Raw genomic sequence first — 13,772 nt, 5'->3', positions numbered from 1 at the left:
ATCCACAATGGGTTATCCTATATATCAGTCCACTCAATGGCATTTTTCTGTTTGGTCCTCGATCGCACTTTTCCCATTCTTTCAATCACGAGATTGGAATGAGCCTTTTGCACTTTGCGGAGTGGGAACACCTGAATGGATATTTGACTCATGTTTACACAGTTGATTCATTGATCCCGTCATGGCAGCCCTTGATGCCGCAATTTCACTTCTTGCCGTCGTATCTAACAACTCAATTTTTTTTGCACAATGTCATAACCTTTGTCAGTGTTTTGGCATGATTAATTTTGTCCATCGTTTTACATTTGGATGCCATTATTAACTGTTGTGTGTCTACAAGATCGTGTAGATCTAGTATTACAGGATCTCTGCGTGTCATTTCCTGTTTGATGACAATCTATTATTATCCCCCACCAACCAACGAAGTTGGCGGGAGATATGGAAATGGGTTCCGTACGTTCGTCCGTCCATCACATTTCGTTTCCGGAGCTTAACTACAAATCCCCTCAAGATATATTTACGAAATTTGGTACACATATCAAGCAAGTGGTGAACTGGTGCCTTTTGATATTTAGAGATTTCCCCCAAAAAATTGTCTGTCACTTTCCATGGAAACAAGTTGGGTATTAAGAAATAATTGAGGTTAACCTTAGTTTCCAGAGCATAGTTGCAAAACTATTAACTATTTCTTTATGAAATTTGGTACACACATCAAGAATACATTGAACTGGTGCCTTTTGCTACTTGTCCTCATTTACTATGGTGGGGGATATCGAAGACTTTGTCTTCAACGGATGCCAGTTAAATTTAGATTCGTTCCCGTATGCTGGTCTGATTACGACAATTAACAGTGCGTGAGAAACAAGAAAATGCTCGTAATGGGAGGTAATCCTACACGCAGACAAACACTCATCTCAGCTCAAAAACCACGATTGGTCAAAATGAAATATCGCGATACCGAAATCGGAACATAATAGGTTGCTCGTGATTGGTAGAAACCCGCGATATTTGAGGATTTATTGTATTGCATGATGTATGAGGATATTAATAGACAAATAAACACATTGTATATGTTTGGAAGCTTTTATCCCATTATGCGGTACCATGGCTTCAGAGAGTAATGTCAAACATGCCAATATTTTGACATTGAAATTTGTAGGTGAAATTCGTCTGATGGAGGTGGGGTGTTTCCAAGGCAACATTCCTTCAACTTCTCAGGAGGCTATGAGCAATGCCTTGATAAAAGAGGAACAAAGTGACATTTCTATTGATGGCAGCAATGAGCCTCTCCCTTTAGCTGGTGAGTATATAATGGCTTTGTGGAACACATTGTTTTAGAAATGACTTCTTCATTTCATCAGTTATATTTTACACTATTGTATAACATACCTATTTCAAATGTTGAAGCAATCTTGTAAAATACAATGACAAAAAAAAAGGATAAACGTGTCAAAAAGTAATTTAACAAAAGTTATGGTGAAAGTTGTTTGATGCCCAACTGAAGCTGTAAATACCAAGTAATATTTTTTTTTAATCACAGTTTTAAGTGTCACTTGGTTTTGGATCACACTTTAACCAAACTCAGTGGTGTAACGGTTGGAGCATCCGGCCGAGTCTCAGCGGTTGGCGATTCAAACCCGACCGAATTGTACGAAATACTTTTAAGTATAGTACATGCTGCTTCCTTGCTTGAAGTTCAGCTTTTAAAAGGACAAGAGTACAGATAATCCCCTCATAGGTTGGCATCCATCGGGAGGAGGAAACTCTTTATTAGGAAATTCCCCGATGAGTGAGGTGAGAAAGGCGGTGCCATTGTTGTGGTGTCAGAAGTACCCAGAGTGCCCCAGGAAGTAACAGCACTTTTCTCAAGGTGTGTGTGTGTGTGTGTGTGTGTGTGTGTGTGTGTGTGTGTGTGTGTGTGTGTGTGTGTGTGTGTGTGTGTGTGTGTGTGTGTGTGTGTGTATGTGTGTGTGTGTGTGTGTGTGTGTGTGTGTGTGTGTGTGTGTGTGTGTGTGTGTTCCAGTATGAGCCTTCGATTATGTAAAATAATTTTTTTTTTAACTTTATTTTATATGTTGTTGCTCATTGTCTCGGCAGATAAAGCAAAGCAGAATTCCAGGCGGTTTTCATGTTCCAGGTGCTCCCAGACATTTAACAATGAAGCAACTTTGAAGCATCACATTGAGAGGCACCCTAAAGACTTCTCGTACAAAAAGTACAAGTGCAATCAGTGTAACTACAGATGTGGATGTAAAACGAGATTTTTCCAACACATGAGAGTCCATACAGGAGAGCGTCCTTACAAGTGTACCATTTGTAATAAAGCATTCTCACGTACAGATAACTTGGAGGTGCACATGAGGATTCATACGGGGAAACGACCGTTCATTTGCTCTTTTTGTGGGAAGGCATTTGTGTCTTCAGACACATTGGATGCTCACATGAACAGCCACATGGGAAAACGATCTTTCAAGTGCACTATCTGCGGCAAAGCTTTTGCATACCCCGGTACGATGGAGGCCCACATGAGGAGCCACGAAGGTGTGCGACCGTTCCAGTGTTCCGTCTGTGGCAAGGCATTTGTACGTTCAAGCAATTTGAAGGTCCACATGGCGGTACACACCGGTGAGCGACCATTTAAGTGTCCCATATGTGGAAAAGCGTTTGCGCAGTCTGTTTCTTTGAAGGTCCATATGAGATACCACACAGACAGCCAGGGTTTAAAAACAAAGTATCACACAGATAGACAAAGCCGTGAAAATGCAAAGTAGAAAAGGCCAATCCTTTCATTGCAATAAATGACAAGTTCAGCATTATTAAAGAGAAAAGTGTTCTTGCGGAAATTACACGACCATTGTTATTTTTTAATTCCATTTGAACTCCCAGGCTATGACCATTTTACATTGTTCTAAATTTGTTTTATTGCGGTTCATTAATTGCTTTTATGGGAAGGAGTGATCTGCATGCATCATCCAATCCAGTCGACACATGACGGTAGACCACACTTTGTGGTTTGTTCTTTATGCCATCATGAGCGACTTAGGATAGCCAATGAGCCACTATGTAAAGGTAGAATTGCTCAAAAATTCATGTATATATATATAGAAAATAAATTTCTTCCGAGATGATGGAATGCAAGTTGTTACGACTTTCCCACCGTAACTTGTTATTTGTGAACTCCATAGCCACACATTTTCCATTAGTTGTGAATTTTTGTATTTCTGAAGGAGGCGGTGTAATTTTTGCTGTTACTAACTACAAAGTATGTCCTACCATCCATAGTCCTGCAGCTGTCCTATCATAAGTTTGGATTTATATAGGGAAACTTTTTCAATAAGTTCAAGTCATTGTTTACTTCACTGTACTGTAGTTGCATTAAAATGAAGAAAAACAAAAGAAGCCATTTCAAAACAACAGTTTTGTTTTTAATTGTTGTTGCATCATTCTTTTTCTTTTTTTTTCTTCTTTTTCTTGTTTTTATTTTCATCTTGCCTCCTATGAATGACTTCACCTGGCTCTTTGATGCTACTTTTGTCCTTGCAACTACCCTTGCATGAACATTCCTTACCACACCTGAAGCTGTCATGTTTTTTTTCAATGCACACTTCTGTGATAAGCTGCGATGGTTGTCAACATCACGGTTGCCATGTTCTTTGCCAATGACAGTTCAGAAAATTTATTGTTTGATCAATAAATTATTCATGCAAATGTATTCTGAAAGTTGCACAGGATCAAGAACTAATATTTAAACTTTTCTCTAGGTTTTTTTCTTTCTTTCTTTCTTTAAAAATTTCCCACTTTCGCAGATTGAAGGTACAAATGTGTGAACAACCTAAGTATGTTAAATGTGATGTCTGATATGGTTGTTAAATTTTTATATGTGCAGAAGGTGCAGAAATCCTAATTTAGTTGAGATATCAAGAGATTTTGGTTACTTTGAAATATCTTGTGTGAAATAAATACTGTTTCACTGGGTTGATGATGTACAGCTATCTTGCAGTTATGATGTTAGACGAAGGATCTATGTGACCTGTGTTGCTAAATAGTACTTTACCTCTGTGATACGTGACCAAGCCGTACCTTACCTTCGAAGAACCTGAATGTTATGTATTCCATTCTGGAGCAACTTGCATACGAGACACACAATACGGGACTTTCGAAATGACGTAATCCGCTCCAGAATGCACGGTGCACATGCACAGAAACCCCTAGAAATAATGATCTTCAGGGCATCTGAACTGCCATTGTGTGTGCACGATGAGGATTATTACCTAAATTGGCTCACAAAATAATCTTTAAAAATACTTGGAAAAGTACCTGAGAGAAAGCTGGATGCCTCTCTGCACAATGAAGAGTTGGAGGAAGACACCATATCTGATTCTGAATACTGATGGGCAGGTCGTATCTGGGGCTTGTGAATGCAGAGTAAGTTTAACATCAACTTTTAAAATGATGATTTTACTATTAATCATGTCGGGAAGTGAGGGGGGGTGGGGAGCTGTGAGGGATGTTAGAAATACATTTTGCTTGGTTTAGGTGCCACAAGGGAAACTATATTCAATTTTTGCATCTATTTCTAAAAGGAGAAGTGTGTACGTGTGCATGCCGTGGCTCGCTTGTATTGGCAGGACGTTTTTGGAACTCGACACCTCACATCCACGGATATTTGTCATATTTCCTTTATTTACGTGAGTCCGATTTGCATTTTGGAACAACAATTATGGTTAACCATCTTGGAATTGCCACTCTTTTGTACAAATGCTGAAAATTGTGTTTAAAAGACTATTTGAATCACAGATTTCACGCTAGCAAGGGCAGGTTCAGGCTAAAAGTGTCCATGCTAGCAGAAGTGAGTGAATGTAAACACACCCAGCGCATGCGTGAAAGGTCTCATGAGCAAGAATACGTCATTTTGAAAATCCCGTATTGCAAGGACAAAAGAGAGGGTGTCGTGTCATGAGTGAGATGAGCAAAGAAAGAAGAGGGACAATGAGAGAGAGAAGCATATGTTCGGTCAAGAGTAGACAGTAGAAGGGAGAAAAGTTGAAGGATGTTGGTGTGAGAAAGGTTTGGCTCATACAAAAGGAAAGCATGTGGCGTGTACAGTGGAAGGGAAGGGGAAGGGATGGTCGTCGTAATTGTCCATGGTTGTTTAAGATAATGATTACCTCCAACAAATGTGTGTCTCAGCTAGTAAACTGTGAGATTCCAAATCCAAAGGTTTTTTTTGGTTTTTTTTGAGCTTAAGGCTAATGCTGCTCTTATTGGACGTGTTCCACAGAGCCTCAAAAATCGAGCACACATTACCCACAATTGTACATTGAAGACTAATTCCAATTTGTTCAAATAGTTGTTCTTTATTATTAATGTATCTGATTGTTTAAGATATAAAAGTCGATTGAAAAAGTGGGGGGAAAAAAAAACAACTTCCATTAGATGTTTCCTTTTTTATTTTCCACTATTGTGAACTTTTTATGCACCATTTTCTTTACTTTCTTTTTCTCCATGTCATTAATGTTATGAAGTTGATAGTCTTGCATGAACCTTAGTCGTCTGTGGAAAAACTGTCCAATTGTATAATAGCCTGAAGTAGAATTAGGCACGCTGATGAGCAGAAATAATTAATAGTTTTGCGATAATCCCTGTACCCATTTTCATTCTGTTTTGGTGAAATGCATTATCGAGTATAAAACAGACAATGGGAAGTTGAGTTTTTGTCATGTACGATTATTAGCACTGCATTCTACCAATACGAGTATGGAGTTTATTCATAAATATACAGTCGTGGCCAAAAATATTGGCACCTTTGCACTTTTTTCAAGTGATGCACCATTTCTTCCAGAAAAATTGTTGAAATTAAAAAATCTTTTGATATCCACTTATGTATTTCTTTGGTTTGCAGTGAAACAAAACAAAAAAAGCTGAAAATAATTACTAAATCTTACCTTATTCCACATAGAAATACTAAAATGGACCGGACAATATTATTGGAACCTTTTCGAAGTTGTTAGGAATAATTAGATTTCAAGCAGGTGATTCTCCTTTACTTTGGAATTGAACTCACCTGTGGTGAGTTGCAGGTGTCTGGTTGAATGAGTGATTTTTATATTGCAGTTTGAATAGAGAAAATGAGTTATTCTGCTGTTTTGTGTCACTGTGTGTACCACAATGAGCATGGAGAAAAAAAGAAAACCAGAGAATTGTCTGAGGAGGACAGACACAAGATTGTAGCCAAGCATGGACAATCTCAAGGGTGCAAGTCCATCTCCAGAGACCTTGATGTTCTTGTGTCCACCGTACACAATGTTATCAGGAAGTTTAAGGCCCGTAGCACTGTAACCACCCTCCCTGGACATGGCCGCAAGAGAAAACTTGATCAAAGATTGCAGCGAAGGATTGTTCGAATGGTGGAGAAAGCACCTTGAGCAACTGCCAAACAGATTCAAGATGACCTTCAGACACAAGGTACGACAGTTTCTACTCACACCATCCGTCGCCAACTCAATGAAAGACGGTTCTATGATAGGAGACCAAGGGGGACCCCCACTGCTGAGAGAGAGAGAGACATAAAAAAGCCTGACTGGAGTTTGCTAAAACACACCTCAACAAGCCAAAATCCTTCTGGGAGAATGTCCTGTGGACAGATGAGACCAAATTAGAGCTTTTTGGGAACGCACATAATCTCTGTGTTTACAGAAAACAAAATTAAGTCTTCAAAGAAAAGAACACCTTCCCTACAGTCAAACATGGAGGAGGTTCAGTGATGTTTTGGGGTTGCTGTTCTGCCTCTGGCACTAGGTACCTTGAATATGTGCAATGGCATCATGAAATCAGATAACCAAAGCATATTGGAGTGCAATGTTCAACCCAGTGTCAGAAAGCTGTCTCTCCGTCGAAGGTCGTGGGTCTTGCAGCACGACAATGACCCAAAACAAATTTCAAAAAACACCCAGGAATGGTTCAAGACAAAATGCTGGACTATTCTGAAGTGGCCAGCAATGAGTCCAGATCTAAATCCCATTGAACACCTGTGGGGAGATCTGAAAACAGCACTTGGGGGAAGGCACCCTTCAAATCTGGGAGAACTGGAGCAGTTTACACAAGAAGAGTGGGTCAAACTGCCAGTAGAGAGATTTAGGAAGCTCATTCATAGCTCCAGGAAGTGCTTGACTACAGTTATTTTGTCCAAAGACCCTGTGCTACCAAATATTAAGTCGAGGGTGTCAATAATTTTGTCAATGCTGTTTCTTTTTATTTTCTGATTTAAAAGGATATATTAAGTTCTGAATCAAAAACAAAGGTTCTGTAATGTTAACAGTGAAATGAAGAATTGTGGAGACCAAATACTTTTGTCAATTTCAACTTATTTTTGGAGAAAATTGTGTTATTTGAAAAAAAAGTGCAAGGGTGCCAATATTTTTGGCTGTGACTTGAAGCAAAATGCTGTTTCAAAAGCCAATAGTGAAACAACCAAAATATACTACCTTCAGAAACTTTGGAGAAAACTTCTCTGAAGCTAAAGAAAGTTATGAGACTGTGTTGGATCGTTACACTTGATCTTTGAGCCTTTAATATCAGCTCAATTTGATTGGTTTGGTTTCGATGAGAACAAGGAATATGTATAACAAGTAGAATAAATATATAACTACCTTTCAGGGAGGTCTTTGGACATGTCATAAAACTGTCACTGAACAGTTGTTCATCACATCGGTTTATACTTGCCACCACAAAAGTTGGTTCTTGAAGAATAACTGCTGTTAAGTGAATTAACTTGCTTTTACCCTTTGTAATTGTGAGTGGTTTTGACTATACATTACCAATAGTTCTTTTGTTATTATTTTTGTTTGTGACCTGTGACTTGAAAAAAAAATAAATTTTGTTTCACCAATTGCTTGTCTTTGTGTAAATTCTTATTCCCTCCCTTCTGGTTCATCTCTTCCCAAATTTCTTTCTTCATAACTACCACACTACTAACCTAGCTTTATGGTTAACAAGTTGTCTCCTGATCAAAGATAGTCATTTACACTTTAGTAAAGCATCAAGAAGATTGTTGTTAGCTAAGATTGTCATAAATACATTATGAACACAGGGGAAAGGAGGAAAACTTGAAAGAAGATGGGTGATGGGAAGGAACGCCCGGAAAAAAGTCTGAACCCAGAAAAAGACGTTTTACACACATGTAGCAAAAATTACCTTGGGCGTTAAACACCGCAGTGATGAGCCAAAAGGCCTCATTTCCTTATTTAAGGTCGTGCAGAATCATGTGACCATTTGTTACATTCGTTGGAGACTGTAGACCCTTTCTTTGTACATTAATTTCCATTCTGCCTCCAGGAAATATTTATCTGTTATGGATTTGATTCCAATTGAACATCAACCTTCTCATGACCTAACATGCAGGTGCAGTCGAAGCTTCACCCACATCGACGTCAAAGGAAGCACCCAAGGCTGGATCGGCCAAAGCGCCGGTTTAATGTTTCCATTAATTTGATTAAGAATTTAAAGCTTATCCTATGACGATGATCTGCCTGTGAAAATAATGCAGTACGGCACATTTCGGTGAATTTGACCCAGGGATTTGGAAACCAGGAACGTTTCAGTTGCTTTATATTTACAGTATATAAAAGACAATCACACCTATCACTCGTAATTGGAGGGAATATCCAATCAGCTCTCACCAAATCAATTACCCCCAGGTGGCTAGGATTTCCATAAATTAACTCCCATGCTCTCCCAGCCAAAAAAAGCTGCACAAAGCAACAAACAATTTGGAACAGCGGCCTGATCCTACGGTGAAAATGTGAGTGTTGGGAATAGGTTGCAGGAAGGGGGGGGGGGCGGATTTTATAGGGCGATCTAATGTAGTAGCCTTGTGTATGTCGCTTTTGTAAGTTCGACAGTTTTCATATTAGAAGCTTGGAGCGATTGCATGCATTATATGATACGATTTTCCACGATCTACTCTCATGGACTAATTGTGTATCAAAATATTATTTCGGTTTTTAGTCTTGGATATCATCCGGACTAAATAAGTGTCGAAATTTGTTGTGAAATCTGATAATTTAAAACAATAACGAGTCTTATAAATAAGCCGATATACCTATTTATTTGAAGCAAGCAAAGCGATGTTCCCTCCTCCATGCATACACAAGAAAATGTGAATTTTCCAAAGCATTAAACTTATCTTTTTCTACTGTTTGGGGAATTATGTTGAGTGAACAAAAGAAATTTTAGGAACGTAACAAAATTAACCAGCTTCATTGCACTATACGATTTAATGCATTCACTGCTGGACCTCACGCCCTGTCATCCGATGGACTTGCCTATCCATAGCGTCTGCCACATGTGTATATATTTTCGGAGGTTTAGTGAGATGCTCTACAGGGAATCAAACCAAATCTGGTTAAAAAAAAAAAACGCGTAAAAAAAAAAAGTTAAAACGTTTGCGCGGACCTCAAACCGATGTACCACGTGACATGTGCACAGACGAGCAGGCAAAATGGTGCATTTTCTGCAATGTTTATATCATGGGCGATTTAACTCTGCGATGTCTCCAGGGTTGTTCTGCATTAAGCTGCAACTCTTTTGTGGATGGTCATTTTATTTCATTACTGCTGCGTGCACAGTGAAGACCGGCTTTAAAGTTAGTGATCCTTTATGGGAGGCAGCGACAGCCTGGTCAACCGTTCCTTAACAACAATTTAATTAGAGTGCTTGCATGAGTGCTTAAGCCACTTGCCGAGTGCCCAATGTCGACAGCGGTACCGCCCGACGTCATTCTCAGCGAATCGTTCACTCTGCGGACGCTTTTGCCGCGCCACATCATTCGGAGTGAGTGGTTCGTGCTCCGTCACCCTGAGCGAGCGGTTCGTGCTCCGTCACCCTGAGCGAGCGGTTCGTGCTCCGTCACCCTGAGCGAGCGGTTCGTGCTCCGTCACCCTGAGCGAGCGGTTCGTGCTCCGTCACCCTGAGCGAGCGGTTCGTGCTCCGTCACCCTGAGCGAGCGGTTCGTGCTCCGTCACCCTGAGCGAGCGGTTCGTGCTCCGTCACCCTGAGCGAGCGGTTCGTGCTCCGTCACCCTGAGCGAGCGGTTCGTGCTCCGTCACCCTGAGCGAGCGGTTCGTGCTCCGTCACCCTGAGCGAGCGGTTCGTGCTCAGTCACCCTGAGCGAGCGGTTCGTGCTCAGTCACCCTGAGCGAGCGGTTCGTGCTCCGTCACCCTGAGCGAGCGGTTCGTGCTCCGTCACCCTGAGCGAGCGGTTCGTGCTCCGTCACCCTGAGCGAGCGGTTCGTGCTCCGTCACCCTGAGCGAGCGGTTCGTGCTCCGTCACCCTGAGCGAGCGGTTCGTGCTCCGTCACCCTGAGCGAGCGGTTCGTGCTCCGTCACCCTGAGCGAGCGGTTCGTGCTCCGTCACCCTGAGCGAGCGGTTCGTGCTCCGTCACCCTGAGCGAGCGGTTCGTGCTCCGTCACCCTGAGCGAGCGGTTCGTGCTCCGTCACCCTGAGCGAGCGGTTCGTGCTCCGTCACCCTGAGCGAGCGGTTCGTGCTCCGTCACCCTGAGCGAGCGGTTCGTGCTCCGTCACCCTGAGCGAGCGGTTCGTGCTCCGTCACCCTGAGCGAGCGGTTCGTGCTCCGTCACCCTGAGCGAGCGGTTCGTGCTCCGTCACCCTGAGCGAGCGGTTCGTGCTCCGTCACCCTGAGCGAGCGGTTCGTGCTCCGTCACCCTGAGCGAGCGGTTCGTGCTCCGTCACCCTGAGCGAGCGGTTCGTGCTCCGTCACCCTGAGCGAGCGGTTCGTGCTCCGTCACCCTGAGCGAGCGGTTCGTGCTCCGTCACCCTGAGCGAGCGGTTCGTGCTCCGTCACCCTGAGCGAGCGGTTCGTGCTCCGTCACCCTGAGCGAGCGGTTCGTGCTCCGTCACCCTGAGCGAGCGGTTCGTGCTCAGTCACCCTGAGCGAGTGTTTCCTGCTCAGTCACCCTGAGCGAGTGTTTCCTGCTCAGTCACCCTGAGCGAGTGGTTCGTGCTCAGTCACCCTGAGCGAGTGGTTCGTGCTCAGTCACCCTGAGCGAGTGGTTCGTGCTCAGTCACCCTGAGCGAGTGGTTCGTGCTCAGTCACCCTGAGCGAGTTCTTCGTGCTCCGTCACCCTGAGCGAGTGGTTCGTGCTCCGTCACCCTGAGCGAGTGGTTCGTGCTCCGTCACCCTGAGCGAGTGGTTCGTGCTCAGTCACCCTGAGCGAGTGGTTCGTGCTCCGTCACCCTGAGCGAGTGGTTCGTGCTCCGTCACCCTGAGCGAGTGGTCCGTGCTCCGTCACCCTGAGCGAGTGGTCCGTGCTCAGTCACCCTGAGCGAGTGGTCCGTGCTCAGTCACCCTGAGCGAGTGGTTCGTGCTCCCTCACCCTGAGCAAGTTGTTGTGAAATAACACCAGATTTCCGAGCCGTTTGCTGTATTAATGTGGTTTATAAATTACCGAGCCAAATTTTTTTTTTCCACCCGTCACACGCAGCTGTTTATAAAGAATAATGTTTGCGAACATATCCTTGAAACATCTATATAAATGCAACTTTGTTTTTCGGTGAAAGGCACTCAAGATTTTTGGGTTGTATACAATAAGTACTGCAGTTGGTAGTCGCACTAAATCCAACCTGCTAATTCCCCAAAAATTACCAATATCGTGTGTGTGTGTGTGTGTGTTTTGTTCATGAAGTATAACATTCTTTCTGCTAACTCCCCTACCCCTACCCCCACCCTTCTCTGTCTCTGTCTCTGTCTCTGTCTCTGTCTCTGTCTCTGTCTCTGTCTCTGTCTCTGTCTCTGTCTCTGTCTCTGTCTCTGTCTCTGTCTCTGTCTCTGTCTCTGTCTCTGTCTCTGTCTCAGTCTCTGTCTCAGTCTCTGCCTCTTGCTCTCTCTGTCTGTCTCTGGACATATCCGGACGGTGTTTGTCTCTGGACATCTCCGGGCAGGGTTTGTCTCCGGGTGATGGTTGTCTCCATATGCGTCTGGGCGGTGTTTGTCTCTGGACAGCTTGGCTCCGGACGTGTCCGGGCGGTATTTATGTCTGGACGGGAGCTTGTCTCCAGGCCGCATTTTTAGTATGACAGGTACAGAATGGATTTCAGACGTTATTTTGTTTCCATCTTCACTGTTATTCGATGCAGAATCATTTTGATGAGACAGTATGAATCATAATTAATGCTCCACCACACGTCCACCTTCCCTTCCTCCCACTGTCTTCCCTTCCCCCACCCCTCCTCGTTCCCCCTCCCTCCTCTCCCCTCCAGTTCTTCACTCTCCCCGCTCTCTCTCCCCCCCCCCCACTCCTCTCTCCCTCTCCCCCCTTTAGTATTACTTTCAGCATAGCAACAGGTGATACTTGCAAGTATCAAATATATCTCACAAATTAAATAAGTACATCAAAACAATACAACTTGTCATATCAATAACACTCACATTATCGGCCATTTCACAACGGCACAATAAATATTAAATGCAAACATCAATGCAGTACGTTTAACCCGTAGTGCATACTCTCTACCTTTATCATCCTTTTTCATAATCAAATTGTATAAAAACAAATGTTACCTTTACAGTAAAAACTACATACATTTTCTTTCAGTGGACTTGTCCACTACCCGAGTTATTTTGGGGTTAACTTTTACATTTAAGAACAGACTGATTTTTTGACAACAAAAAGTCATTTATTAATTTCCTCTTTTTTATGGGTATCTTCTAACAGCAAATTAATAGCACTCATAAAGGTAGTTGTGCCAAGGAACACTGAGGAGAAATGAACGTGTAATATAATGAAACTAGCCGAAACCCCGTCACAGACTGATTCTGTTCATTCAACCACCCTCACCAGTTCAACCACACTCAAGGGACATGGACTGGACAGGGCGTGCTTGCCCCCGCCTACTCATCCCCAGCCCCTGCCCCACCCCCCCCCCGCCTCCAATTTGCTTACCCACGCCCAAAAATTTGATTACCCCGGCCCCGCCCCCCCTCTTCACTCCCCGTCTCTTGATTCCCCGCCCCCTGTCCACCCCCTCACACTCAACCCCGCCTAATTCACCCCAGCCCCCGCCCACTCACCCCCGCCCCATTTCCCCCGTCTCCCGCTTTCAATTTGCTTACCCCCGCCCAAAAATTTGCTTACCTTGCCCCACGCCTCTTCACTCCCTGCCCCCGTCTCTTCATCCCCCGCCCCCGCCTCTTCACTCCTCGCCCCCGTCTCAACAAAAAGTGTTTATTCTGCTTCAGAGTTGAAAGTTGACTATTGCCACTATGTGCGATGCACTCTTACAGGTACGAAGTTTATTTCAGTCCAGGTCACAGTACCGAGAAAAACATGACGTGACCGCGAGGAGTAGCGCAAAATTGGTCCTTCAGTATTAATATATACATAGATAGATACAATGTTTCTTGTTACATTTTTTGTGTCAAATTCACATTCTGAGGTAGTCAGCATGTGTAGAAGAGGGTTTTACATTGCAGACGCTATTTTCAAGGAGTGGAATTACACCTCTCAGTGGTAACGGTCAGTCGACAAGACGTAATGACGTCAGCGAATGACCGATGATGTCATGACGTCCTGACGCCGCTCAGCGGTGACGTCACACGTCGCCATGTAAACCGAAAAGTGTTTAGTCTGCTTCAGATTTGAAAGTTGACTATTGCCACTATGTGCGATGCACTCTTACAGGTACGAAGTTTCTTTCAGTTCACGCAGTACCGAGAAAAACGTGACGCGACCGCTAGGAGGAGCACAAAATTTGT

The 13,772-nt window shown here is 43.4% G+C and overlaps 1 protein-coding gene across 1 annotated transcript in view; it reads left to right on the top strand.

Moving 5' to 3' along the window:
- The window catches only part of LOC147031866 (uncharacterized), a 111,382-nt gene extending 103,494 nt beyond the window's left edge, over positions 1-7,888 (top strand). Inside the window, exons 9-10 of the mRNA XM_085850145.1 lie at positions 1,160-1,300; positions 2,098-7,888. Coding sequence (XP_085706271.1) covers positions 1,160-1,300; positions 2,098-2,771 — 815 coding nt within the window. The 3' untranslated portion in view covers positions 2,772-7,888. The remainder of the gene's footprint in view (positions 1-1,159; positions 1,301-2,097) is intronic.
- Positions 7,889-13,772: the final 5,884 nt, after the last annotated feature.

Source organism: Eptatretus burgeri, chromosome 2, assembly GCF_056783735.1.
Source record: "Eptatretus burgeri isolate ZD-2024b chromosome 2, Ebu_testis_v1, whole genome shotgun sequence".
In the NCBI taxonomy this organism is placed as follows: Eukaryota; Metazoa; Chordata; class Myxini; order Myxiniformes; family Myxinidae; genus Eptatretus; species Eptatretus burgeri.
This window is presented reverse-complemented; position numbering and strand designations above follow the sequence as displayed.